Below are 26,762 nucleotides of genomic sequence, written 5' to 3'. Positions count from 1 at the left end.
ATGCTGAGAGTCCAGTGCTAGTGACCTGGTCAGTAAGATCTTGCCCCATCAGAGGATTTGGGTTTAGGTCCTCTCTAAGTTTCAACTGAGTCATCACTTTGTCAAAACACTCACTCTGCTATTTGAATTGTACATCGCCTGATAATCCAGATGCCTGCCTCAGCCTAGTGCTTTGGCATTGCAGACTCCAGCCTAGCACAGTGCTGTGGGAGACAAGGGCATGGACCAGGGGAGTCCCTGTTTTCTTCAGCCTCATCATCATGCTAATATAATTGCCAAGTCAATTTCTATTATTCAGATAAATGGAGACTTTCTATATGAAATTACTAGTATGGAACCTTCGTGGGATGCTCAGATTTGTTTTTAAAAAGAAATACTTGGTCTTAGCAGTGCCTGCTGAACTAGAAATGGGGTTACCAGGCCACCATCTTGTAGAAATTACATCAACACAAAAAATGTAGAACAGGGCAGACATACTTCTTTTTCAAATCACGTTAACTGCATTTGACCTCTATAACAGCTTTTGGCTTCTGTTTTTTTGTTTTTAGTCAAAAACGTGTACTTGATCCATATCTGTATAGAACAGAGGAAAACTACTTAAGCTTACAGCTTTTTGCTCAATGGCATGACTCATCTGGGCATTTAATAAAATGGTGTCATATATACTGGTCATTTAAAGGCAAAAGTCATGTTGAACTTGATAAATTGATTTCTGTTGACCAAGATTTTAGATGAAGTTATCGTCTCCAGTTTGCTAGTTTATTGTTATTGCCATATGCAATTTCTATACGCATAAAAGTTGTTTTGAGCAGCTCAAATTTTCCAATTGAAACTGCTCTCCCAAAAAGTATGACACAAACACAAGAGTATGTGTATCAGAAGTTTCAGTACCTTTAAATTGGAATGTGGGATGATTCGCGAGTTTTGCATCAATTATTAAACAGTCACAGATGAAGATATGCAGAGATGGATGGAGCAGTAAAGTATTCTGGTTACACCTACTGGCTTAGCAGTGATAAATGAGTCGGGAAACATGAAAGTTCAAAACAGGTATTAACTCAAGCTGCAATGGCATAGACGATAGCTAGATATAAACAATGTCAAATACAGACCAGCTGGCTGGCAGGGTTAAAATAAAGGTAAGGACTTGGCAAGAGGACTAAGGAATTTCAGAATCCTGCCATGCCAGTCCCCCTTTCCCTTACAAGGTTCTTGAGAAAGACATAGCACAAATATTGATAACACTTGGAAAACAAAAGGGACTTTTTTTATTAACTAGGACCATGCCTGATGTCCCATAATGCAGAGTTCTAATAATAATGGCTTGGATCGTGTGGCTTAGACTTGAGCTTGAATCTTATAAAAGCGTGCATCTTGTGGCTGCAACGTGTGTGTGTGTGTGTGTGTATTGATATTGTGTGTGTAATCCCAGTGTTCCTTTCTCCTCTGCTTGGCTATTCCAAATCCCCATACCTGGCGCCTTCATGTTAGGACTTGGTTGGGTCACAGATCCCACTTGCCTAGACTTGTGCTCTCTACTAGGCCTTGTTCCTTTTATCTTTCTCCTTCCGTGGATACATTTTTTTGATCTTATATGTGATCAACACTCAATGTGCACATCTCTGGTTACATACAGTTTAAAATGTACTCTAACTTCAAAGCATCGATTGCATTTAAGAGGGGTGTTGGATCGGTACTTCAATCTGAAGGAGTCACTCTAATGGTAGGACTGTGGGTACCATGGTAGTTGGGGCCCAGGGACCGTTCCTAACAATTCTCAAATAATATTGACAGCATACTTTAGCAAATACAAAAGAAAACATATTTCTTTATAAAGGCTAAGGGAATAGTGAGTAAAAACAAATATATCGGGCAGAACTCATATGTGGAAGCTTGAGTGGAGGAGAACAGATGAGTTCTTTTCAAAGATGGTGACAGAAATGGGGTGAGGAGATGGCGCACATTTTAGTTGAAATGATTTTGAGGGTAGGGACCATGCTTTTAACTCTGTGTCTTCTGTGGGGTCTGGGAGAATGCTTTATACATCGTGTATTGTGACAGATAGTTTAAATGAATGAACATATCCGTGCCTGAGAATTATTGATTTTTAAAAAATCTTACCCTGTTTAGACCTGTGCGGATCTTAAAAGTGATGAGATGCTTAAATGAAGACATTTTCACAGAGAGTCTAAGCAAAAAGACCATGTATATGGCATCCCCGAGAAAGGGAGGTATTCCCCCTGCCTAGCCCCCCGCCCCCCCACCCGCCATGAGTGATGTTTTCTTGGAAACCGAGCCAAGAGGCTGATTTAAACAATGTCAAATACAGACCAGCTGGCTGGCAGGGTTAAAATAAAGGTAAGGACTTGGCAAGAGGACTAAGGAATTTCAGAATCCTGCCATGCCAGTCCCCCTTGGCTGGCCTTGGAAAAAGCTACTTCACTCTTCCTTCTGAGAACCAACTTCACCAAAAGAAAAGGGCCGCTTTTTAGTTCTCAGTGCACCGGCCCTGGAGAACCACCTAGAATCCCGGGGTCTGTGTGGACACCACTGCTGAGAGGAAGAGTGGAAGCTACACTTCAGCAGAATCTTAGCCCTGCAGGCATGAGCGGGCACCGTTCACCCCAGGCCTGGTCTCCCCACCCTCTCACTGCTTCCCCACTCCCCTTTCTCTCTGGGAGGTGTTCGTGTCTTAAGCAGTTTGAGAGCTTTGACTCGCTCCTTAGTACCTGACAGAAGCCTGAACGTGAAAAGAAACAGCTCTGCCTGCCTTAGATTCGACCCAAGAAGCGGTAACTAAATGAGAAGTGTATCCTAGCACTCACTTGTTTTTCTACCAGGGTGTTCTGAGGCAACTGCAAACATTAAACAGCCTTCTTCTCTCCTCTGTTCATGAGAGCACTTTGCCAAGATGCACCAACCGTAACAAACAAAAGTGGTCAAATAATTCACTTGAGACAGCCGGCTTCCCAGCTCTGCTGGGCTTTCTTGCTCCTCAGTGGGCACTTGTCATAGAAATGGGCTTTCTTACCTTACACCGGGAACTAAACAAGCGTGCAGCTTATTTCGTGTTTCCTTAAGGTAGCATTCATTCAGAGGTTCTTGCTGAGGGAATGGACTGCGTTTCCAGTTGAGATCATCAATCAAGAAGGAATAGGGAGGCCTTTTCTGAAGGAAGACCCTTCCATAGACCAGAAGTCCTAAACTGGTGACGTACAAACCACATTCAGCCCCTAGACAAGATTATACATTTTTAACATCATGGCATTGAAAAAAGTCGTTGCCAATATAAAAAACTGAGGAGGTTTTGCATAAAAATCTGGATTTCCAACTTCTTTTTAAAAGACCGGAATACCTGGTAATGCATGCAATAGTTCGTGGCCACAGTTGGCTTAAGCTGAGTAGCCACTTGTTCCCTATGAGGGGACACAAGCTTTCGCCAAGTTTCCTCCACTCTGTGTTACCTAGTGGCTCTTGTAGGGCTTTGAATTTGCTACCCCCAGGGTCAGTCATCTAAGAGGCCCAAACAAGGAATCGTAAATCATTCTTTTAAATGTGCCCACCTTGCAAGTAATGATGGCTTGTGCCTTATTCTTTTTTCCGTCTCCACAAAGAATGACCATTAGAAGCGTTTTCATCTTGGCAAAGGACAGTTACATGCCAAGTGGAGAATTTTACACTGCTTACCGGAATAAATCAGGCATACAAAGAAAATCTTGAAATGGTGATTATATTAAAGATTTGAGATTTGAACCATTCAGAGGTAATTGCTTTAGTTTTCCAGCTCACTGTTTCCCCTCTGTGTTCCTCACATGGACACAATCTTCAGAATGTTCCTCTATCAAAGGCTGTAGTCACAATTCTCCTGCCCTTTTTTTTTTTTTTTACACTTATTTGCACTCTTGGTAGCAATTGTTGGAGCCCTGCAGGGGAATAATTGCAGAGGGATTAACCTCTGACATTTTTCTAAAAATAGCCCTAATAAATCCAATCACAGGTAATTTACCTGTCTTTGTTCCTCTGGGGGTAACCAGCGTTGAAGAAAGACTTGGCAGGCTGGCATTCCTTCAGCAATTATCTGTGATCTGAGTTCCTGGTGCCTGTGTATTTTCTCTGTTTGGAAATACAGGGTACAGATTGCCCTCTCTGCTCTGGCCTCATGACCCTGTTTTCTCAGCACCCGTCTCCTGGGGTTAGAATTAGGTCGTGCTCGTCCAGAAAGGTGTGTCGGACTCACCAGAAAAGAAGGAGCATGGCTTAAGCTGGAGCGTTTGTGGGGTCCTTCCTTGAATTTATGACTTGCAGAGTTTCCCAATGACTTCTTTATGCTCCAACTCTTTCTTTCCATGTCTGGGCTTTAGGCATCCAGCCTGGCTTCATCACAGTCCCCAGCCCTCATTTGCATAGCCACCACAGAAACCTGTTTGGGAAGTGTGTTGGTATAGAAGAAAGGAAACGCCACAAGTGGGTACAGGATTTGTGGTTGGCAGAAATTATCAAAGAAAATCGAGATTTCCCTGAGCCGTGAAGAAATTCATTTTCCCTTGCCCAAAACAAAAGGGTCTGAATGGGCTTCTTCCTTTTGTTCTCTCCAGATGTTCCAAGAGACCAAAGCGGTAGTGTGGGTATCTAGGAAATTTACTTTCCCAAGTGCCACTTCTAGTGACACTTAAAATACAAAATATAAAATCCTTGTGAATTCCACTGCAGAGACAAGCCCGAAGCCCTTAAATGCACAGAAAAGTATGTCTATTATCTATCGCTTAGAAGTAAGTGTGCAGTTACTTAAATTGCCTTTGTCTTCTTCTTTTCAGCTGACATTATCTCTACGGTAGAATTCAACCACACAGGAGAATTACTAGCGACAGGGGACAAGGGGGGTCGGGTTGTAATATTTCAACGAGAGCAGGAGGTAAGTGGCAGTGAATGCAAAATGCCCATTTTCTTCTTTTTTTAAAGGAGGCCTCCTACTGTTTCTTAATCCCCATGTGTTTCCCTTAACCTTGCTGCTTTGCTGGCAAACTAAAAACTGCCAAAAAATCATTAACATCAACAGTTCCACGTTCAGGCTCATAAAAGCACCTGAAAATCGAGGCTGTCCTGGGCATGGCCTTATCTTTTTAAACCTGGGTGTCGCACATTCCAAACGACCTCACATCTCACCTGACCTGCAAAATGCCACGAGTACTGTTTGGAGCATCACTCCTCCTTTTGGAGTGAGATTTCTCCTTGAGCTGTTAAAATTAAGTCTCCTCTCATTTCAGGTGCCCCTACTGAGTATATAGAAGAAGAAAAAAAAAATAGTTCTTTGCCAACAGATGTGAAAAGGACCACTTGGGTTTGTAGAGAAGAAAGTGACAGCTCACTCTACCAAAGGGAGTGCGACCCCACAAAATGCCATCTGAGCAATGCACAGGGCACGCACTTTACTGTAGATGACACGGAGCCCCCTAGAGCTGAGTGCTGTGTGCATTCTGAGCAGTTCTAACTTCCAGAGAACCTCAAAAAGCCTATCTCTTCCTGAGACTTGGGTTCCACCGGAAATTTTTTCTCATTTTGAGTTTTTTTCGGTGTCTGCTTCTGTTTTGTCAGAATGGAATTATGGCCCAATTTGATTTCTTTGGCCTCCCCTGGCATGGTCCTGGTGTTTCCAGCAGGCCATTCTGTGTCCTAGTAACTCTCCCATCTGCCACTGCCTGCCTCTGAGATCCACCCAGCATGGTGCAGGGGGAGGCTCAGTGCAGGAAGAAGGTCTCACAAGAGACTTCCCTGGCAATTTCAAGCCTGCTTTGTGCCTCAAAGCCATTTGTGTTACACCTCCTCTGGAAAAAGGAAAGCCTCATTTAGAGGTGATATATTTGGTAATTGCACATTATTTGCAATTAATTTCTAGAAGGGCATCATAATCCCTCGGGGTTCTGTATAAATTCAAGTGTTCAGCATTAAATCAGGCACCCAGCCTATTCCATTGGCCCTGGAAACATGAAAATGTGGTTGGCAAGTAGGAACTAATAGCTCTTCGTGACCTGGAATTTTTCCTGCTTTTCCAGAGCTGCCTAGTGCTAATTGGTCTGGCACATACTACACACACTTGACAGTCTGATTTGGATGGTAGGAAATCAACACTCATAAATTTATTGTTAAGGTGGACTGGCTCTCTCTGCAGTAAGTAGGCTAGTAGCAAGTATGTCAGCACTGAAAGTCCTCTTAAAACTGATTTTCAAACCTTCTTCAACTTAAAAAAAATCCACCTAGGTTCATAGTGATGATAAAAAGAAACCCGAGGAGCTATTTAGCATAAATTACCCAAGGCAGCATGTTGCCAGTAAGATTCCACTCCACGTTTTCTGTTCACCATTTGTAGGTTTCACCTATTTTAATTTACTGAAATATTTGGGAAGCCCGATTCATTAGTAGAATGAAGGGAGGGCACATTTTCCAAAGAAAGGTGGTTTGGGTCGATAAAAAAATAAATGTCCAAGATGATAACATGCAGGTAAGTGCTTAGCTTTGTGACAAGGCTTGGGATTGAAATGAACACTGAGCCTGAGAAACAAAGCCATGTGATGGCATCTAGGTCAGGCCTGTTTTTGACTCCTGTGGGTGACTTCTCAAGAACCACACTCCTGGAGAATTTGCTCAGAGAAACGAACCTCAGTGCCCTCACAAACACATTTAAGACCATGGTGTTACAACCTATCTGGAAGCTGAGATTTGGGTTTGGATGTTCGATATCCACCCAGAAACATACTTTTTAACTGAGCTTTTTATTAAGAGTCAGACTTTTATGACTAATGTTTCAGACTTGGATTTGGATTTTTGAATACTGTTTTCCAAAGCCTGACCCTTGAAGCTCTTGGGAACCAGGTCCTAAAGTGCCTGAAATAAAACCTCCTCTCTTTTCCCTTCTCTCTCTGTTTCACGCCCCCTTTTTACTTCTCTCCACCTTTCTTTCCCTTATGTTTCATGCTCTCATCATTTATTTAGTTCCTGCTGTTTGCGTTTTGCATAATCGGAGCTAGGGGAAAGCCAGAGGTAAAGTCTCATCATCTCCCAATGATACAGATATCATCTGTGCTCCTGTCTGTTTTATTACTCATGTTAGGAAAAAAAAGGGTGGAGTGGGGTGGAGGAAAGATCTGATGCCCACATCTGCTACTCAGAAGCTGTGTGACCTTGGAGAAGTCTTTTTAATATCTCTGAGCCTCTTTTGTCCTTTTTTGTGCTCTGCCTACTTCTCAGAGATTCTGAGAATCTAGTGAGATTTTAAAAGGCCAGTGAAAAGTATAGATGCTATAGCTTTGTGCTCTTTGAAGGGATTGATATAAGTGTATATGGACATCAGCGTGGGATGGCTTACTCCAAAGGGCATCTAAGACATCCATTAGGAGGCAGAAAGTAAATATTAGAACTTATATTTATACAAATTTTTAAAATTGTATTGATTTTAAAACCATATTTTAACTTCTACTTATAAATATATTATATATATGTTGTGATAAATACAATATATTAGTGCAAAAGTTTATGTATGTAATTTATAAATAAACATGTACATTGGAGGTGCTGATATTTACCAACTTGGGCACATGATTAGATATTTTGGAGGCCACTGAGCTAAGATAGACCTTGTGGCTGTCGTAGTCCTGCCCTCATCCCATGCTGACATGACCTACCCACCCCACTCCTAATGATTCTGCTCAAAAAAAGAACTGATGAATTTGTAGGTGGCTTATGTGATTTGATCTCTGGTTTTGTTTTGTTTTTCCCCCCTCTCCTTCCTACAGAGTAAAAATCAGGTTCATCGTAGGGGTGAATACAATGTTTACAGCACATTCCAGAGCCATGAACCTGAGTTCGATTACCTGAAGAGTTTAGAAATAGAAGAAAAAATCAATAAAATAAGATGGCTCCCTCAGCAGAATGCAGCCTACTTTCTTCTGTCTACTAATGGTAGGTGGAGTGACATCTCCTGTTTGATATTTTCATGGATATAGTCATTCAAATCATATATTTCAGTCTCCCTTAGACTCAATTTTCCTTTCGCCTTGCGGGTTGTTGAAAAATTTAGAAATAATATTTGCAAGATGCCTAGTAGAGTGCCTGCCTGGCAAAGCATAAGCATTCAGAAAATAGTTGTTATTCTTTTAAAAAATAATAAATGTATGACCGAATTATGTGAGACACGTTATCTGCAGTTTTCAACTAACGCAGATCGTTTCCAGGTGTTGTTGGAATGTGACTTCCTGTCTTAAGATTCACTGAATGTTATTCTGGGAACACATTTCAGCAAACTCAACGTGCTGTCCTGTGAGGTTGGCATACTGACTAGAAGTTATTAATCCCTGAATGTATTGGGGGGTGGGAGGGGTTAAGCAGATGCCTGTGTCTCTGACACAATTACGTTCTCGGCTAGGAGCACAGGTCAGGAAGAGAAAGGACCCCAACCCCAGAACTGATCAGGACGTGGTTTCTTTCTCTTTCTCCCTCTCTGCATTTCTAACATCATTTGTTGGTTCAGGGAGAGTTGATATAGATAGGTCAGAGAGAGAGGATGTTGGGTTGAATAGAGAGCCAATTTCCATATTAATTTGGTAAGTCTTTATATAGTGGAATTACCTACCCTAAACATTTTTAGGACATTTGCTGAAAGAAGCCATCTATGTGAGAAACAATTCAGAATAAAATCATATACTAAAAAGTGCTAATAGAGTAGCATAACAATTAAGAGAATTAGTGTATAAAAATTGAATACTCTCTCCCAAGCGAATAAGCTGGAGAATGATTCATTTCATCCCGTGTGTGTCTATGAGGAGTATACATTTAAATGTGAATCAAAAAGCAAGAGATTTGCTATTTGCCTACCCTCAGCATTTATAAAGAAAGGGTAATGCTCATATGTCAATTAAAAATATGCAAACTACGTATGTAATATGATCAAACATATATCATATATTAATATTTTTAAAGTCTAAAAGGAAGCACTCTGAAAAGTTCATCATGATAAATTTTTGGTTGACCTATAAATTGTTACTTTTATAGTTTTCATTTTCTAGGTTTTGATGATGAGTTTTATTTTAATCTTATGGAAAAAAAAAAAGGACAAGTTTTTAATGCATATGAACCAAAAATCCTTCAAATATAGAGTCGGTGTACAAATCTAAAAAAATGACAATTCTGAAACAGCCAGTTTAGAGTTATTCAAACATGGCTTATCTCAACATGACCAGATTTCCACTCATCTGTTTTTCCAGATTCCAAGTAATTTAATGCTTTCTCATAACCGTATTTATTGTTCTGTTTACTTTTTTCAATCCTGTTTTCTTGAAAGCCAAACCATATGAATTTGTTTCCATTTCTTCCCTTTTAGTTTTACTGTGTAAGTTTTACTCAAAGGTTCTGCAGATTCAACACTACTCAGAATAAAAGAAACTTCTGATAATTTTGACTTAATTACTTTCAGGCAGAGAAAAAGTGCCTGATTATCTGCTATAGCTAGCTACTTTATATTATGAAATTTAGCTTATTGATTATTTATAATAAAATTCAAAGACGTATTAGCTCTTCTTGTGGTGGGGGAGGGGAAAGAAATCAGTGAAATGCAATGAAGATTAATTATATAGAATAATGTTCTGTTAATCGAGTTTTTAAATAGTTTTTTGATTACCAAAGATATTATCTTTCCATTTGGGATGCTATTTCATATGCCAACAGCATCTCAAAATGATTCTTATAAGAAAAATTCCCAAGTTCTTATGTGATTTTCTTCTTTATACTAATATTGAGGTTGAGAATTCCCCTTAAGCCAAATAGGTTAATATGCAAAAATTAATGGAAGACAGTTGGAATTACTGTACAAAAGAGAAAATGAAGATAGATGATAAGATTGTGTTTAAAAGCTGCCATAAGTAATGATAAACTACTCAGAGAGCCAGCCGGAAGATAGAAAGAGCCATTACTCATACTAACAGCCACATGTTCCTCAGACTTTTTTTAATCCACAAAGCTCCAAGATAGAGTCGGGAAAAAAAAAACAAAAAAAAAAACTGTGTGATAATAAAGTCAAGAATGACCCCAGGCAACCCAACCATGGGGAGTTGGATTGAACTCACTGTCAATTATTGGGGTTTTTTTTGTTTTTTGGTTTATTTTAGATTGTGCTTATCTCATTATAGTTGGGTACAGTTTTCACTTTCTGCCAGAATATATTTCCAACTTTACAATTTTAGGTGAAAAATAAAACCAACATTCAATCACGAATCTCAATCTTGAGATTATTTGCCAGGTGAAAACACATTGCTTTACCTAGCTTTCTAATACCCGTGATGAGAAAGGAAGGTATATTTGATTCGGTATTCATGCCACAAGAGTAGTTATGTGTTCATTGTAAAAAATTTAGAAAGTAGAGAAAGAAAATGAAAATAATGAAAGTATTCCCATCCAAAAGGAACCGCTGTTAATGTTTTTTAAAGGAAAACGCAAAGAGGTATGGATAAATCTGTTTTTTTCTTAACAAAATGTGATATATTCTATCAATTATTTTGCAGCCAGATTTTTTATTTAATAATTAACAATAATAGGACTATCTTCTTAATCAGTAACTATTCTTCTAAAATACCATAATGTTTTCAATGACTGCATAGCATTCCTTTGTATGATTTTTCTATACCAATAGGTCTCCTATCATTAAACCTTTAATTATTAAATTTTCACTATACATATTTACAGGAATAGATGTTGGAATAGATAGATAAGATTAGGAGAAAAATATATTAATAAGCTATGTATATAGCATGTTATGTCTATTAAAAACAATTATATAATAGCATATGCAAATATAATGAAAAGATATATATAAAATTTTTCTAATAGTCATCTCTGGTGAAATTGTGGGAGTTTTTTGTTTTTTTTTTTTGCTTTTATGCTCATTTACATTTTCTACAATTATATGTACTACTTGTATAATAGAAAGAAGGAAATAAAATGAGAAAATGCAAAATCCGTGTATGCAATATTATTATAGGTTTTTACCTGTATCATAGGTTTTTCCAAAAAAGTGCATAGAAAAAATACTACAAGGATCAATGCAAATTGTTAATGATTGTCCTCGACTGGAGGGATCGTAGGTGATTTTTATTCTCTATACTCTTCCTATGACTTCTTTATTTTTCTACATACCAATTCATCATTCATAAAAATATATGAGAAAAGAATTACCCTGAAAATGGGACAGGTAACATTCCCAAGCTAAGCAATAGAAAATATTAGGTATGAAAATTCACTGATTCGGAGTCTTCTAAGTCACAGCTGATCAGTAACTAATCAAGTGACTGTATAACTATGGCCCATGTTTCACTTTGTCATCCTGAAAAACAGTTCAGTATGTAGCAAAAAATCCAGAAAGGGGAGAGCCAGCAGAATATTCTATCGATAGAAAATTATAAAGTCAACCCAGCATCTAGGAAAGCCTTCTGCCCTAGTACAAGCCAGGTGTGTGCACAACTCTTACATCTAGCAGCCTTGCCAGGCGTGCCAGCAGACATGACCAACCCAAGTGATGCCCAGATATTAGGAAACGGGGGCGCTTACCTGTAAAATTATCCAAACGGTTCCTAAAGGCCCACTGCACAATGTGGTGCTTTTCAAACCTCTGAGGACAAGGCATTTGGTGAGGAGAGATGGAGGAGTGAGACGAGGGGGGCAAAGGAGAAAGGGAATCCTAGTAAAGGCAGGGTTGAGGGGCGGCTTCTCTCTGCCCATAGTCTTACAGGGAGGAAGTAGGATGTGCTGACGTCATCGTGGGTAAAGCTAATGCTGTCAGAGGAACACGTTATTACTGCAGAATAGTTGCCCAATTTGATCATCCTAACAACAGTTGCCGTTATTAGAAGCCCAACACTGTATGAAACACTCTGCACACAGTGTTTCATCTAATCCTCATAAGAGCCCCATGAGGAAGGCATAGATTTCCTTAATTTACAAATAAAGAAACTGAGGCATAGCAAAGTTAAGTATCTTTATTTGTAAAGATGGAATATTTGGGACATATTTATACTAAAAAATTACTTGTTTATCTGAAATCCAAATTTAACTGGACGTTTTATAGTTTTTTCCCTGCTAAATCTTGTACTCCCATTAGTTTGTCACTCAAGAAATACTAGTTTGGCGCTTACCGCATGGGAATCATAGTCCTGTGCCACGTGGCCGGCTGGACTTGATGGGATGGGGCCCAAGGTTGTCTGGTTCCAAGCTGCCTTTGTGCAGGCAGAGAGGAAGATACCAAGAAGGCACCCGAGACCCTGCTTTCTAGAAGAGAAGTTAGAACAAGCACAAATAATGAATGCAGGATCTGATAAAGAAGGCTGCTGAAGGCCGCCAAAGGCCTGCGGCCCACAGACATGATCTGTTTGGCCCGGACATGTTTCTTTATAAAATGGAATTGAATGCCTGCAAGTGGGACATGCCCTCTCCAGCTCCCCAGAGCCCCCAGCCCCCAGCCCCTGTCACTCAGTCCCCTGGCCTGCCTGACCCCTGTAGGCATTAGAGTTCTCACCCGTTTTATTCTATAGAGAATGACAAGTGTCAGCAAGTGGTGCCAAGTGAGGGAACAGTATGAAGGTGAGAAAGGTAGTTTCCAGCTGGGGACTCCAAGAAGACTTCAAGGGGGAAGGAGCATTTCGATGAATCTCTTTACCATTGTATTTCCCTGAGTGCTGCTAGCAATATGCACTGTGTAGATGAAATTCATTCATTCATCCAACTCGTATTCATTGAACATCAACTATATCCCACGCACTGTTGTCAGTGCCAGAGGTATAGTATTGAACAAGACAGACAGAATCCCTGCCACTATATTGATTTTACTTTCTAGTGAGGAAAACATAATAAATAAGTTGTCCGGTAGTGAAAATAAAGGAGGAAAAATAAAGGAGGAAGAGGGGGATAGAGAATGATGAGGAAAACCTTTCTGTGTAGATTGGTTAGGAAAGGTCCCATGGAGGTCGGGACATAAAGAGGGAAAGCAAAATGAAGGAGAAAATCATGCGGAAAATATGGTAAAGGGCTTTCCTGGCAGAAGGCACAGCTAGTGCACGAGCCCTGGAGCAGGAGTGGGACTAATGTGTACAAGGAGCTGTAAGGAAGTCATGTGGCAGGGTCACAGGGAGTGGCAGGAAGTAGGATGGACAGCGAGATCAGAAAGGGCAAGAAAGTTGGGGGTTCAGGTCATGCAGGGCCTTTCAGGCTGTGGGAAGGACAGTGAGATGAGACACTAAAATGGAGATAATAGTGCCTATATCACAGGGCAATTGTGAATATTAAATTCTCCATGCAAAGTGCTAACATAGTTAATTCTACATGTGTGGCTACTCTTGCTATTCGGTGTTCAATAAATATTTTTATGAAATGAACAAAATAAATGTATAAGCTATAGATTTAACAGCCCGTTGTCAAGGAGACTTTGTCTCCACACGGTATATGAGTTTGTTTTGAAATGTGAGCTCTGCCTTCACATGACATGAGATTTATGCACCCAAACCCCGGACACGGGCCAGCTCCTGTAACCATTCCTTCCATCATCACCTTTACTTTCCCTACTCCCCCCTCACCGGAAAAAAATAAAAACAAAACTCCTTTACAAGCTTTCCCATATTGTAATGTTTCCTCTGGTTGCCCTCCACAGATAAAACTGTGAAGCTGTGGAAAGTCAGCGAGCGTGATAAAAGGCCAGAAGGCTACAATCTGAAAGATGAGGAGGGCCGGCTTCGAGATCCTGCCACCATCACAACCTTGCGGGTGAGTCCAGCATCTTTCTGCTCTCTTGGCCACCAGGGTCAGGGGAAGGGCTCCTCAGTTTGGCCACATGCTGGCTGCTCCCGTGAGATGCAACTGCAATGTGTGAGGGAGGAAGACCCAGAGAGACTCAGCTTACCTGAGTCTCTAGTGGCAGGAGGAGGAGCAGGATAGGCACCAAGTTCCAGTAACTGCAAATCCATGCATTTCCTTTCAACCCCAAAGACTTACCCACATGGCCACTGCCTCGCGTTACTATATGCTTAGCCTCTACCTGTTCATTTTATCTGAATTGTCTTGAGCATCCTCTGTACTCAAGGTCCAGGGCATAGGACTACCCAGATGGAAAGTCGGAGGCTTGCGATTCAGAATATGAACTTCTGTATCTAATAGGCCTGGGTTCAAATTCAGCCACTTACTAGACACTCACACTGTCATTTAACCTTTTTGAGCTTTAGTCATGCAAGTTATTTTAGTTTCTCCATCTGCTAAACAGTGAACCTAATACTTACTGCCCGTGGATTTATGAAGATAAAATGCAGTGAGGGTGGAAAGTCCTTACTCTGTGGCTGGGACTCAATAAAAGATATGTACTATTAGTCTGAGTAGCTTCCTTCCTGCCCTCCAGAAATGCACAATCTGGTAGGGAAAGAGAATTTGTAGGACTAATGTACAAATGATTATGACACTAAATAGAGGAAGATAAATGCAGTGAGCTTCAGAGAGAGTTGCAGTTTGATCAAAGGAGGGAGAAATTACATTGGTTCTGGGAAACCAGGAAAGGTCTCATAGGGAAGCGGTGTTAAAAATGGATTTCTAAAACTGGGCTTTTAACAGAAGGCTCTCTAGATATAGGTTAAAGTGGTTCAAGACTGGGTGATGAGCGTAGTTTTGGATGTGTTCAGTGCAGGCAGTAAAGCAGACACATGGGACCAGCCTTAGTCCCAAGGGGCTTTTTAAGCCATATAAAATATGTGCTTTCAGACACAGCTGCTTCACTGGAGACCACATGTGAAGGGAGTCTGTAAAGTACATATAGGGAGAAGAGGTTGTCACTTTCGGTTCAGAAGCAGATATGGGAACCGAACGATCATCGTGTGCCTGATTAGCTCGCTCGTCATTAATTCTTTTCGTTCATTTGTTCATCTCTTTATTGAGTAGATGCTTTTCGAGCACAGACTTTGCTGGCCACGGTGCTAGGCTGTCACGTGTTTACCCGGTGCTAACGGGTACCTGGTCTTCCCTTGAGCTCTTCTGAGCCAACAAGCATGGGCTGCTCTGTTTCCTCTCGTCAGCCTGTGCCTTCAGCCTGGAGAACAGCCATACAGGTCCGCCTCATCTTACTGGGTCGATACTCAAATGCTCAGAGACCAGAGGGCAGAGCAGGGAGGAGCAGGAACATTAGTCTCTCCTGGGTTTGGATTCTGGCTTTGTTGCTTTCTTTTTGGTGACTGTGGACATGTTATATAAACACCTCGCGCCTCCAGTGTGGCATCTGCACAACAGAGATGATGATAGTCATACTTCCTGGGACTGTCCTGAGGGCTCAGTGCTATCCTGTGTGTGAGCAAGAGCTTAACCTGTGTGGGGTGTCACAGAAAGCATTCAATAATGTCGGTTCCCTGCTGCTGTTTTAGTATTACTGTCACCATCATTGTCATCATCGTCATCGTCGCCGTCGCTATTATTACCCCCTACTCTTAGTAGGTCTATGTATATGAGAAAATTCACGTTCATTTTTCTTCTCATGTCCTTTTTATACTGTGTATTCACTCTACAAACTCTACCAATGTCTACTAAGCGGCAAATACTACGCTGGCAATACAAAAAAATAATAAGACAGTGTTCCAGCCCTTAGGACTTTGCAGTCCTGTGGGAAACAGTTGGATTAGGTGCCACTGGGAAGTTTGCAACACGGACTTCTGCCCAGATGTTACCCTGCCCTTCTTTGCTGTGCAGATGGTGTTTCTCAGATGCCATCTGTAGGCCCCACTATGCATTCCTGTCTTCTTTCATGTATCTGTGGTTAGCCCTTGGAGACACCATCCCCATGATGAAGAGGAAGGAAAGCCTATATGTGTGTTTCTAGTCGAGTGGAGATTGTCCCCAAGGTAAGACAGTAATGCTTGGAAGTTGGCTTGTACGTTATCAGTCAGGAAAGGAGGCTCCAAGATGGGCTGAGTTAGAAAATCCCTGTTCTGGCTCTTGGTTTTTTATTAACCAACTGGATGACCCCAGGCCAGAGAATCACACTTCCTCTCGCCAAGCTTAGTGTCTGTAGAGGACTCGACAAAGCCAGTGCTACTACGACCCTGATGCTAGTTACAAATGCAGATTCCCAGGACCCATCCTGTCGACTCTCTTCAGCGAGCTGGGTGGTCCAGTGGAATCTGCATGTTTAATACGAGACTCGATGGTTGAGACAAGGGCATCTGTGGCCAGTGGTTTCTATCATCTCTAATCCTCCTCGAGCTATCACTTTTTATGAGCCTCTGGTACTCTCCAGTCATTCAACAGTTATCCGTACCAACTTGGGAGTCACATTTGCTATAATGTTATAAATACTCATATGTGATTTCCCCTCCTCTACCATCTAGGCTTTCAAATATCCTGCATTTCAGTGTAAACATCCACCCTCCAGCTTTCTTTCCACGTGAGCACCAAAAAGGCCAGCCTCCTTTCCTTTTTGATTCCAGTGGTAGCGGAAGAAAAAACCAGGCAACCTGAAGACCATAGATTCAGAACAATGACTCCAAACAGAGAGTGAGCTGACGTGATATTAATCAGACTATAATTTACTAACATGCTCTGCTCTTGAAATTTGCATTGCCAGCAATTGTGGCTTTTTTTTTTTCTTCCCTGTGCTATGATTACCTCTCACTCCCTTTCAGAGTTTCCAGTTCTACGTGGATCTTGAGAGTTAGAACGTTTAATAATACCGGACAGCTAATTAATCCTCACTGAGTAATGAACCAGTTCTGTTTCAGTGCTAGGAGGCTCAGCTTTTCAAAGCAAGAATGTGGCTATTTTTTTTCCTTTTTTTCATGGACAATAGCCTTTCAAATCCAATCACTCATTACCCAGAGAGACTATGAGAGGCACTTCTATGAAAACAATATTTCCTGCTCAGTATCGTAATATTTAAAGCAATAATCATGATGATAATTTAACAATAGCACCTCATAGCTGTAAAGTGCCGTTTATATCTCAAAGTGTTTTCTTACCTCATCCCTTGATTCATCTTTAGAACAGCCAGTGAGGGGGGCAAGACAGGTATCTGGCGGGTAAAAATGCCAGTATTAGTATTTATTGAATATTTACTATATTCCATACACCTTGCTGCATACTCTATCTGCATTAGCTACCTTAGGATGTATAGTTCACTGCTGAAAATGCCCATTGAACAGATGAGGCTCAGAGAGGTTAAGTAACACGCCCAAGATCATGCAGGCTAAGAACCAAACCTCGATCTACTTTACTCTGAGACCTGAGCCCTTAGGCGTGATGCAGGCTCAGAGAGAGAACGCGACTTGCCCAGTGTCTGTCATCTGGTTATTCTAGAGCTGGGACTAAAAATCAAGAGCTATGGCTCTGAAACTTGGACACATATATTTGGGCATTTGGAATGGTTTTCTTCATTAGCGTCATTATTTTTCCAGGTCAGAACGTCTGTCTCCTCCCTCTTTTTCTCGTTCCCTCCCCCTCACCCACGTGTTCACACACATTGACTTTCCAGATCCTGACCTCAGCATGGACAAACAGAGACCTAGAGGTCTCATGTAGCTCCACTTAGCAAGGTTCTCCATGCCCTTCTTTCCCAACCTTCCACTTTCCAAGGGTGAAAAGGCTTCTAGGCAATGGAGTTCTCCCAGGTAGATTCTGTTATTCTCTTTGGATCATCCTAAGCTTTACTCCCTCTTTTCACTTACGTCTCTGCTCACATGCCACCTTCTTAGAGAAGCTTTCCTAGAATACCCTAGAGAAAATAGCATGCTAACATCTTCCCGTTCATTCTTGGTATCCTTACCGTGCCACTTTTTTCTCAGCTTTAATCTTTGCCTGATACATCGTTCGTCCCCTGCCTGCCCCCTCAACCTCCACTGAAATGCAAGCTCCACGAAAGCAGGAACCATGCCGTATTCTCTCCCCGTAGCTCCAGCACCAAGAACAACACATGGCACATAGTAGGCATTTAATAAATATCTGTCAGATGAATAGATCTCACAGAAGTGGAAAAAAGAGTTTTAGGGCAGGCAAGGTATTTGCCCAAGATCTCATGGCCAGAAAATGGCAGGGCAGGGATTCAAACCCCATCCATCTGACCCCAGATCTGATGCTTTTCATTTTGACTCCCTACAGCCTCGGCTTTCTAAGAAACTATTAATCCATGATCGCAGAGCGGGGAACTTTGATTACTTGTCTCTCAGAAGTCTTTGGCAAAGCTTTCTTACTGCATAAGCTTGGTTCGAGGAAAGTGGGATGCAAGGGGCGAGGGCTGAAAAGGCCTTTTTGCCACAGGGTAGGCACATGATGGGTACACTGTTTTCTAGAGAAAAGATGAAATTTCATCATGTTTTTACACACGTGCCTTCCGCTGGTGACTGTTTCTGTCTTCCTCTCAACTCAGGACACACATGTTCTTGTGACTTTCCCGAAGCGACATTTTCCCACTTAGAATGACCCTGATGTTTGCAAATCCCACTGGCGGCATTCAGACACCCCCCTAACCACAGTCCAAGACACCATAGTAAATCGGCGTGAGCATTTACCAGCTCCGAATTCCAAAAAAAAAAAACTTTTTAAGGATTATTGCTAACCTGTCATGAGGTTAGGCAGGTTGACTAAACAGACTAGCTGCTTTCCCAAAGTGATACTTTTCGTGAAACAACTTGTTTAACTACCTGATCCTTTTTCTAGAGAACTGGTTAAACAGACCACGAGTTTAAGTTTACTAATAACAGCAACTACATTTATTTGGCTCTCCCTAGTGACAAGTTCTAGGCTGAGCAGTTTTTGTACATTTTACAATTCTTTCTTCATCACAATCTTGTGACGTCAGCATCATGCCCGTTTTACAGATGTGTAAACAGAGGCTCAGATTGGTCAGCACTGGCTTAAGGCCCCACAGATGATGAGTGGCAAAGCCAAGGACAGAGCCCAGGTCTATCTGAGCTCCTACCCATCACCATTACACAAGACTGATAGATGTGTGGTCCCTGATCTAGACAACAATGAAGATGATAGCATCTGACATGTAGAAATTTTTGATGTATCTCTTGTCCTATTTATTGAGTGCCTTCTATGTGCCAGGTACGGTGATAAGCTCTACAATGTAGGTCTAACAAAGATAAGTAAAAAACACACTCCCTGTCCTCAAGGACCGCAACATGGAATTAATTTAAGCAGTGACTCTCGAACTACAGTGTCCTCGTAATCATGTGGGATGCTTTTTAGAACACAGCTATTGGCCACATCACTTGGGACTGCAGTTTAGAAGGTCGGCATTGAACCCAGTGATGTCTTTGACAAGACCCCTCCTGGAAAACTTCCAGGTGATTCTGATGCAGGTGGTCCCTGGGCCACGCTTTGAGAAGCACTGAATAGGGAATGTGTCCTGAGAGAAGCAAAGAAGGTTGCCATGGGGTTCAGAGGAAGAAATGCAGGTCGGGTGGAAGTTTGTGAGAAGCACCTCGGATGGATGCTCTTTCATGCTGCAGGTCTCATTTGATGCTCTGGAGGATTCGGGAAGGCAAATAGGATGTGAATTGCCGTCTCTCTCTTTCTGGTGGGATGGATGTGTTTGTCCTCATTTAAAAAAGGGGAAACTGAGGCTCTGAGAGGCAGAACTGAGAATCAAATGTTTTCTGTCCAGATGTGGTTTATGCTTTCTTGCTGCCTCTGTGGTGGCTGTGTGGTGAAGCTCACAGGACAACGGGTCACCCAAGGCTGTGTGGTGAAGCTCACTGCATGACAACGGGTCACCCAAGGCCAGTTTCAGTGCAAATTACTGGTGGAATCGGGACCGGCCATGACTGCCCTAGGTTTTAATTTGGGGTTTATGCTTTCATAACCAAGGCCTCTTAGGACACAGATACAGCTCACCCCTACCATTTTTAATTTTTCTAGAATGCATTTTGTGATTTATTGCTGCTCTGGGGGCTAAATATCCAATTCTTTTACAGTTTCATCTTTCCTCATATTTGTCGCAAATAACAATGAAGTGTTTAGCTACTGCAGTGAAAAATCAATCAAGCCTGTTCCATATTCACAGGCTTGCAATAGCACCCGGATGGCCCCCTGGATTAGATTAACTCTGTGAATGTGTCACTCTGGTGTGGGTAATTTCTCAACCTTCGCTCCCTCCCTCCCGCTCCTGCCTCTGCGGGTGGATAGTGAGATCTCCCATTGATTGACTGCCCCAAAAGGGAATGCTGGCATGTGATGCGTGTAACTCAGCGGGACGCGCGTACTCTGTGTTTATGAAAATAAATAATAATTTCTGTTATCGTTATTGATTGCCATCATTATCTGATTGTATCTGTCTGTGTCATGGGGTTTCAGTTATGGAATCAGAAAGCACTCCACAGGAATCGCAGGCACTCCCCTCACCGACAAGCCTCAGTGTTGTGACATGCTTCGCTTCTTGGGGATGAGGGTTGTGGATGTCCCCGTCCTGTTCTTTGACTAATGTTCAGTGAGATAGTGTTAGTCGTATTCAGTGTCAGGCAAAGGAAGTCATTCCATTGGAATAGTGGTAAGAGCAGCAAACATTTATTGAGCATTTGCTGTGTTCCAGGGACACTTGGCATGTCTTGGCTAATTTAATCTTCAAGACAAACCTATAATGTAGGGACTGAAATAAAGCTCCATTTAGAAGAGTAGACCTAAAGCCAGAGAGGTTAAGCAATCTGCCTGAGGTCAGGCGGCTAGTAAGTAGTAGTGCTTGGACTTGAACTCATTTCTTTATGATACTAAAATCCATACTACTATCCCACCTCTTGTATTAAAAACGGAATGTCTGGTATAGTCATCTGACTATTCCTTGTAAACCAAAATATGAAAAAGCAAGGACTAGAGCACAACCTATGACAGAGATGGTCCTTGGGCCCGGGTGGGTTTTCCATTTTGTGTTCGAGGAAGGTGGAACAGAAAGCGTACGAGGAACTAGGTCATGGCGTAGCAAACCTAGATGATGCTCAGACTCCAGAAACGTCTTAAACCATCCCTGGCAGACTCCCTGACTCAGAATCTCTAGGAGCACAGCCAGGGGACCTACCATAGTTCTCAGCTATCTCCCAGGAAGTTCTGAACTCCAACTGGGTTTGGGGCCATTGCAAAGTGAACTCAAGTTCCACTACAAAGTGAGGGTTCTCTGATTCGCTTTTGTAAGTTCTTCCTTTGTCCTCATCCCTCCTCCTCCTTCGCAATTCCACAGAGAACAGCCGGGAAGCAATAATAATATCGAAACGCAGTTACCTTTACACTTGTTGACCAAGTCAATTTAGAGTGAGCTTCTTTCTGCGAGCCAATCAGTTTAGGTTGTGTGTGAGTGGTTCTGCCCTTTGTAACTCAAACTTTTTCCCTTACTGCTCGTCAAATTGGGAGTGAGGAGGGGGCAGCCCACCTGATAGACAATGTGCTCTGACAGCAATAATACTGTAGAGATTAACTAAATGCGTACTGTGTGCCAGGCTTTCTATTAGGCACATTACAAGCACCATCTCATTACAGCCTGGCAGTAGCCCTGTAAGGTAGGTACTGTTTTTATGCCCACTTTACAAATGAAAACATTTGGTTCAGAAAGCTAAAGTGACTCACCCAAAGGCTACAGCTACTAAGAGGCAGAGTTACATTTTTAACCAGATTTGGTCTTGACTCCAGAGCCTGTGATCATAACACTAGGCTACAGTCTTCACGAAGGGGCCAGACCTCTGAGTACGTCTTATCCATCATCTGTAAAATGAAAATCATCATACATTCTTCCCACAAAGGCCTGGCTAACAAAATAGAGTAACATGCTGACAGTATCCAGCATGATGTCTTGTGATCAGTAGATGCTCAATATGTGTTATTACCTTTCTCCTCTTCCTTTCTGTCTTGTCTTTCTCCTGGAAGCTAGGAATTTTAGGAAAGTCTGATGAATAGACTGAAAAGATTCAAAGCACTATTATGTTTGAGGACCAGCAATCTATTATGCTTTATTTTGAATGTGTGTTTGTACTGGTTCTCCATAGCTGTCTTGGTATTCAGAGTGTATTCACTGACAGTAAAATATGTTCTTTCATCTCAAAGCAACCTTTTGTTATGCTGAATTTACCATGTAGTAATTAGATCCAACACAGATGTAATTGTAAGCAGAATCCTACACCTGGTTTAAGATCAAGTTCTCTTGGTCCCTTTCTCCCTTTCTCCCTTTGTTCCAACCCCTTTGCAAGGCATTCATGTCTTCTTGAATGTGATAGGAACGAGTAAATGACTCCTCATATGAGTATTCGATGACAGTGGGAAGCTGAGAATTCCACGAGTTACCAGAAAAAGAAAAGAATAATATTAGAGAAGAAAATCTCGATGTTTCCATGGCCTCTGTTACAAATTCCCTAGTCGCAAGGTAAAATGGAATCCTAAACCAGGAACCATTCTCTTTTTCTAACCATAGTCATTAAATGGTCTGAATTCAGAGATGCGGGAGGGTTGACCAAACCAGGGCTGGCTGCTGACCTTTTTCAGGCTTTGCAAGAGAGGATCTTGTCACTATGTTAAACCTAATTCACACTGACCCAGATGGGTTTTCCTCAAAAGAGGAGATGTTAGTATGATTGTCCCTGTCTTTTTCTTTCAAAGACTCTCTGAATATTTTTAAAGTAAGCGGAAAATCCAGACATAATTGGATGATTCGATGGAGAAAACTACCTCCATTTTCTGAATCTTTCAGATGAAATTACCTGAATTATGAGTGTAATGGGAAAGACGTTGTCTCCAAACCAGTCATTGGCTGTGAAATGTGAGCTCATTGTTTGAGAGATTTGAGTTCCAGCCTTAGAAACTGCACGTGAGCTTATATGTGTGTGCACGCATGCACGAGGCATGCGGTTCCAAAGCAGCACATCCCTCAAGAAACCTTAGAATGTTAACAAAGCCTAGAACTGATTTGTATTTCTTTTTCAATTAGATTTACTTCACCGGAGATCAAACATATGCGCCTAGGTCCCTTTTCCTACCAGGTTATATAAATAACTAATTTGAAGTCACAAAGGAATCCTAGGGCCCCTGCTCATTATACATGAGATTTTGGTAGGAAATAATTAACGTAAATGGATTCAGAATCAAGTTCAGTAGAAGACACAATCACTTTGATCCTAGTATGTTGTAAACCAGTCTTTGATGATACATCGATATAAACATTTTAAATAGTCATCAGAGAAAAAGATTTTTAGATATTTCCCTAGAAGTTAGTGTATGGGGAAATACTCTTTTCTTTTTCCCTTTTTTTTAATGCATAAAAATAAAAATAAGAATCTAGTTGAAGGAAAACATTTTACAATCATTCCTTAGAATGATTGAGCCTGAAAGGAAGGAATTTTCTAACTAAGAGGTTTCAGATTTGTATTTTTTTGAGTGGACGAGAGTGAGGCATAATCTTGTAAATTGTCATCGTGATCAGATGGTCAGCTGGGCTTGTGTTCTTTAGTAGAAAAATATTAAAGGTGGTGGCAAAAACAGACACACACACGTTCACAAATGTGTCTTGCTTAAGAAAGTATAGGAAACCCTAGCTTATGTACATTTAAACAAATTTATTCGAGGTTTCTTGGGACCTTTAATTTACGAATATATGCTATCAAACTCCAAGAAAGACATACAGCATGCAATATTTTCCACTGAACTTGTTTGACCATGAAAAACCCTTTTCTCATAGGATTACCATTCTTTATAACATTCTACTTAAAATGTGGTCCTTGGCTCAGGCCGTTCTACAAGATAAGGAGTTTATACCAGAATATCAACCGTCCACATCACTAAGCCACTGTAGAGTTCAGCTGACGCTTTTATTTTCCCTAGCTTTACTTTCTCAGTGAATGATGCAATGCATTGAATCTGGCTTGAGCTCCTTATCTTGTCATGGACCATTATTAACAAATAGTTCATACATCTATTACTTTCAGTAGTATAGTCATAGAAGTCACTTAGGGAAATGCTGGCTAAAAGAACTGGGTTGGAAAATAGGGGTAATATTTTCACTCAGCTCTGACTGCCTTCCGGTCACAGGATCACGTGATGGTGAAAGATACATCATAGAGCCTCTCTCTTGACATTCGATTCATTAACATTAACTGAGAACTTCCCAGTGCCTGACACTGTTCCAGGCACTTTGTGGACTTCCTCATTGAATTCTCACCATAACCCCATGAGTTTAGAACTGTTACCACCATTTCACAGATGAGGCAACCACTCCGTATGGAGGAAGCAATTTATGCATGGTTGCTCACTAATAAGTGGTAGAACGAGGGTCCATGCCTGGCCGTCTGACTGCGGACCACCCCCACTCTCTTAACCACCATATTATCTGGCTTCTCAACAGTGATGGTATTCAACTGTCTGAGCCAGTGGAGGCTTGATCCTACTGTCAGAGACTTCTTGAAGCAGAAACTTCCCATTAGCCAATCAGAAAACCATCACTGTTTACAAATGTTTCCTTCTGTATAACCTATCATTATCTAATCTGCATTTGTATAAAAAGAAGTTTGCGCATATACAGTCATGAATAGACGTGTGGTCCCTGCCCTCACTGGGCTTACAATCCAGTGAGAAACTAGCCAGTTATGAGCTTTTATTTGCAAATAGTAACAGCACCCGACTTCCCATTCCCACGCCTTACCTTACAGTCAATTCTGCTGTGTGTTTAAACACTGCCTGAGCACTTTCTCAATGTTCTCTTCTCTGTTTCATGATCCCAAGTCGTCTAATTATTTTCAGCAATTCAGAGTTCTGCAACTTTGAATGGCATAAGGACATTGTCTTTTTAATGCCAAAACATCCAAACATAAAGTGAAAACTTTATCCAATTATCCTGCTATTTTAATACCAAACATGCAGATGTTTAGAAACTTCTGAAAGCTTTATTTAAGTATTTATTTTCAAATAATTTGCTCTACAAAGTCAAAGAGCATCTGAGAAAAGCATTCTGTGGGAGAAACATAAAATTATCAATGCAGGCAAGAGAGCAGGAGTTCAGGACTTGTAAGCTTAGATGTCGAGGTAGAAGTGAGAGACCAAGGCCACGTCATTCCTTTCCAAAGCAAAGTCCTCTGTGTAGATGAACTTACAGATGACTGCCATGCTGGGCCTCTGATTAAATGTGCCTTTGCCCCCACTTGATGGTCAAATCAATTAAGAACATAGGCACCACCTAGGTCTCATTTCTATTTTTTCACTAATTCTACAAGTGTTTGTTGAGTACTCACTGTAAGCCGGGCACTGTGAAAGGCCCTGGAGTTATAGCGGTGAACACAAATGGCATGATTCCTGCCCTCATGGAGCTTACAGGCTCTTTTGGTCAGAAAGGGCATGAATCAAAGGCCCCTACTATAAAACTTGGCACCGGGATGGAGGCTGCAGAGGAAGGTGGGTGAGGCAGAGGAGAACAGGTGATGAGGGACTCTGATACACTCAGGGAAAGCAGAGAATTTTCTGAGCCAATAATTGAGCTGAAGCGGGAGGCAGGTAAGGAGAAAAGCAAGAGGAGCATTTCAGGCAGAAGAATTGCCGTGGACCAAGGCCATGAGGCGGGGAGTCACACAGGAGAACAAGGGATGGATCAAAGGCCAGAGTGGCTGGAACGCTGGGCACAAGGAGATATGTGGGACCAGCAAGATGCGGGTGACAATGGCAGGCAAGTTATACCCAGACCACGTTGGGTATCATAGGCCAGCCTAGGGAATCTGCTCTTTCTCTCCAGAGCAATACAAGCCCTTTCTTCTTTGCACTGGTCATTTTTTTTTTTTGAAACGGCCTCCTCTTTGCTCGAATGTTCTGTACCCCAGACAGGATATACACCAAGACAGAAAAGCTGCTGGTCCAACCTACAATGTTCCTGGTGGATACGAAGAGTTTAAATTTAGGAAGCAAATGGCATTTTTCAGTGTGGCCAGGTTGCCCTCCAGCCCCTTGACTGCCACTGTTTTCATACATGTCAGGGCATGGCCTCCACAGAGCTTCTTCAATATCAAGTCGTCCTCCCTCCAAGGTGAATCCTCCCATGAGTGATTGAATTGTTTGGAGGGTCATAGAACCTGACAGCTCCCTATTACACAAAGGAAAAGATAAGCTTCCGATTAGTCCCGGGGCTGGAGGAAGCCAAGATAGAGTGCACCTGTCAGTACTGCTTACGACGTATAAATCATTACCTCAATTTTCCATGCAAAAAGTGGGAGAGAGAGAGAGAGAGTGAGCGAGCGAGCGAGCGAGCGAGCGAAGTGACTGAGGTTGGTTAGCAGTGCAGAACCATAGTAAAGATCTCACGCTTGGCTCCAAAGCAGGATATGCTCTGCTATCCATGCAGAGAGAACAGAGCCCCATGCCCAGAGGATCGACAGAGACAAATGCCCACTGGCTCCAGGAAAGGGCAATTTGTTTCTCTGGCATTTGCTAATGGCTTTTATCGCTAATCTAACAATAGCAGCCACCAAAGCTTTCCCAGACTCCAAAGGGGAGATGTTTGGTATTAAGCTCACTCTGTGTGGTCCTAGATCTCCCTATTGTACAATCACCATAGTAATCATTATTGTTGCCATATTCCTTTCTCTCATTTATTGGGCAAAAACCTCTGAGCTAGCTAGAGCCCAACTGTGGCCAATCTGCTATATCACAGTCCAGATTATCGGGGTGTTTCTAGGGCCAAAAAATAACATAAAAGTGAAAAAAGATTGAATGAAGGAAGGCAAGGCAAAAGATATTAGTAAAGGTTTAGAAGC

At 41.7% G+C, this 26,762-nt stretch overlaps 1 protein-coding gene across 4 annotated transcripts in view; it reads left to right on the top strand.

The window, feature by feature from the left end:
- Positions 1-26,762, top strand: part of PPP2R2B (protein phosphatase 2 regulatory subunit Bbeta) — a 239,885-nt gene that overhangs the window by 137,261 nt on the left and 75,862 nt on the right. For all 4 annotated transcript variants that reach the window (XM_039836462.1, XM_039836460.1, XM_039836461.1 and 1 more), the window contains 3 exons: positions 4,815-4,912; positions 7,788-7,953; positions 13,682-13,794. In XM_039836462.1, the coding sequence (XP_039692396.1) occupies positions 4,815-4,912; positions 7,788-7,953; positions 13,682-13,794 (377 nt within the window). The remainder of the gene's footprint in view (positions 1-4,814; positions 4,913-7,787; positions 7,954-13,681; positions 13,795-26,762) is intronic.

Source organism: Pteropus medius, unplaced genomic scaffold (genome assembly GCF_902729225.1).
Source record: "Pteropus medius unplaced genomic scaffold, Ma_sr-lr_union100, whole genome shotgun sequence".
NCBI lineage: Eukaryota > Metazoa > Chordata > Mammalia > Chiroptera > Pteropodidae > Pteropus > Pteropus medius.
This window is presented reverse-complemented; position numbering and strand designations above follow the sequence as displayed.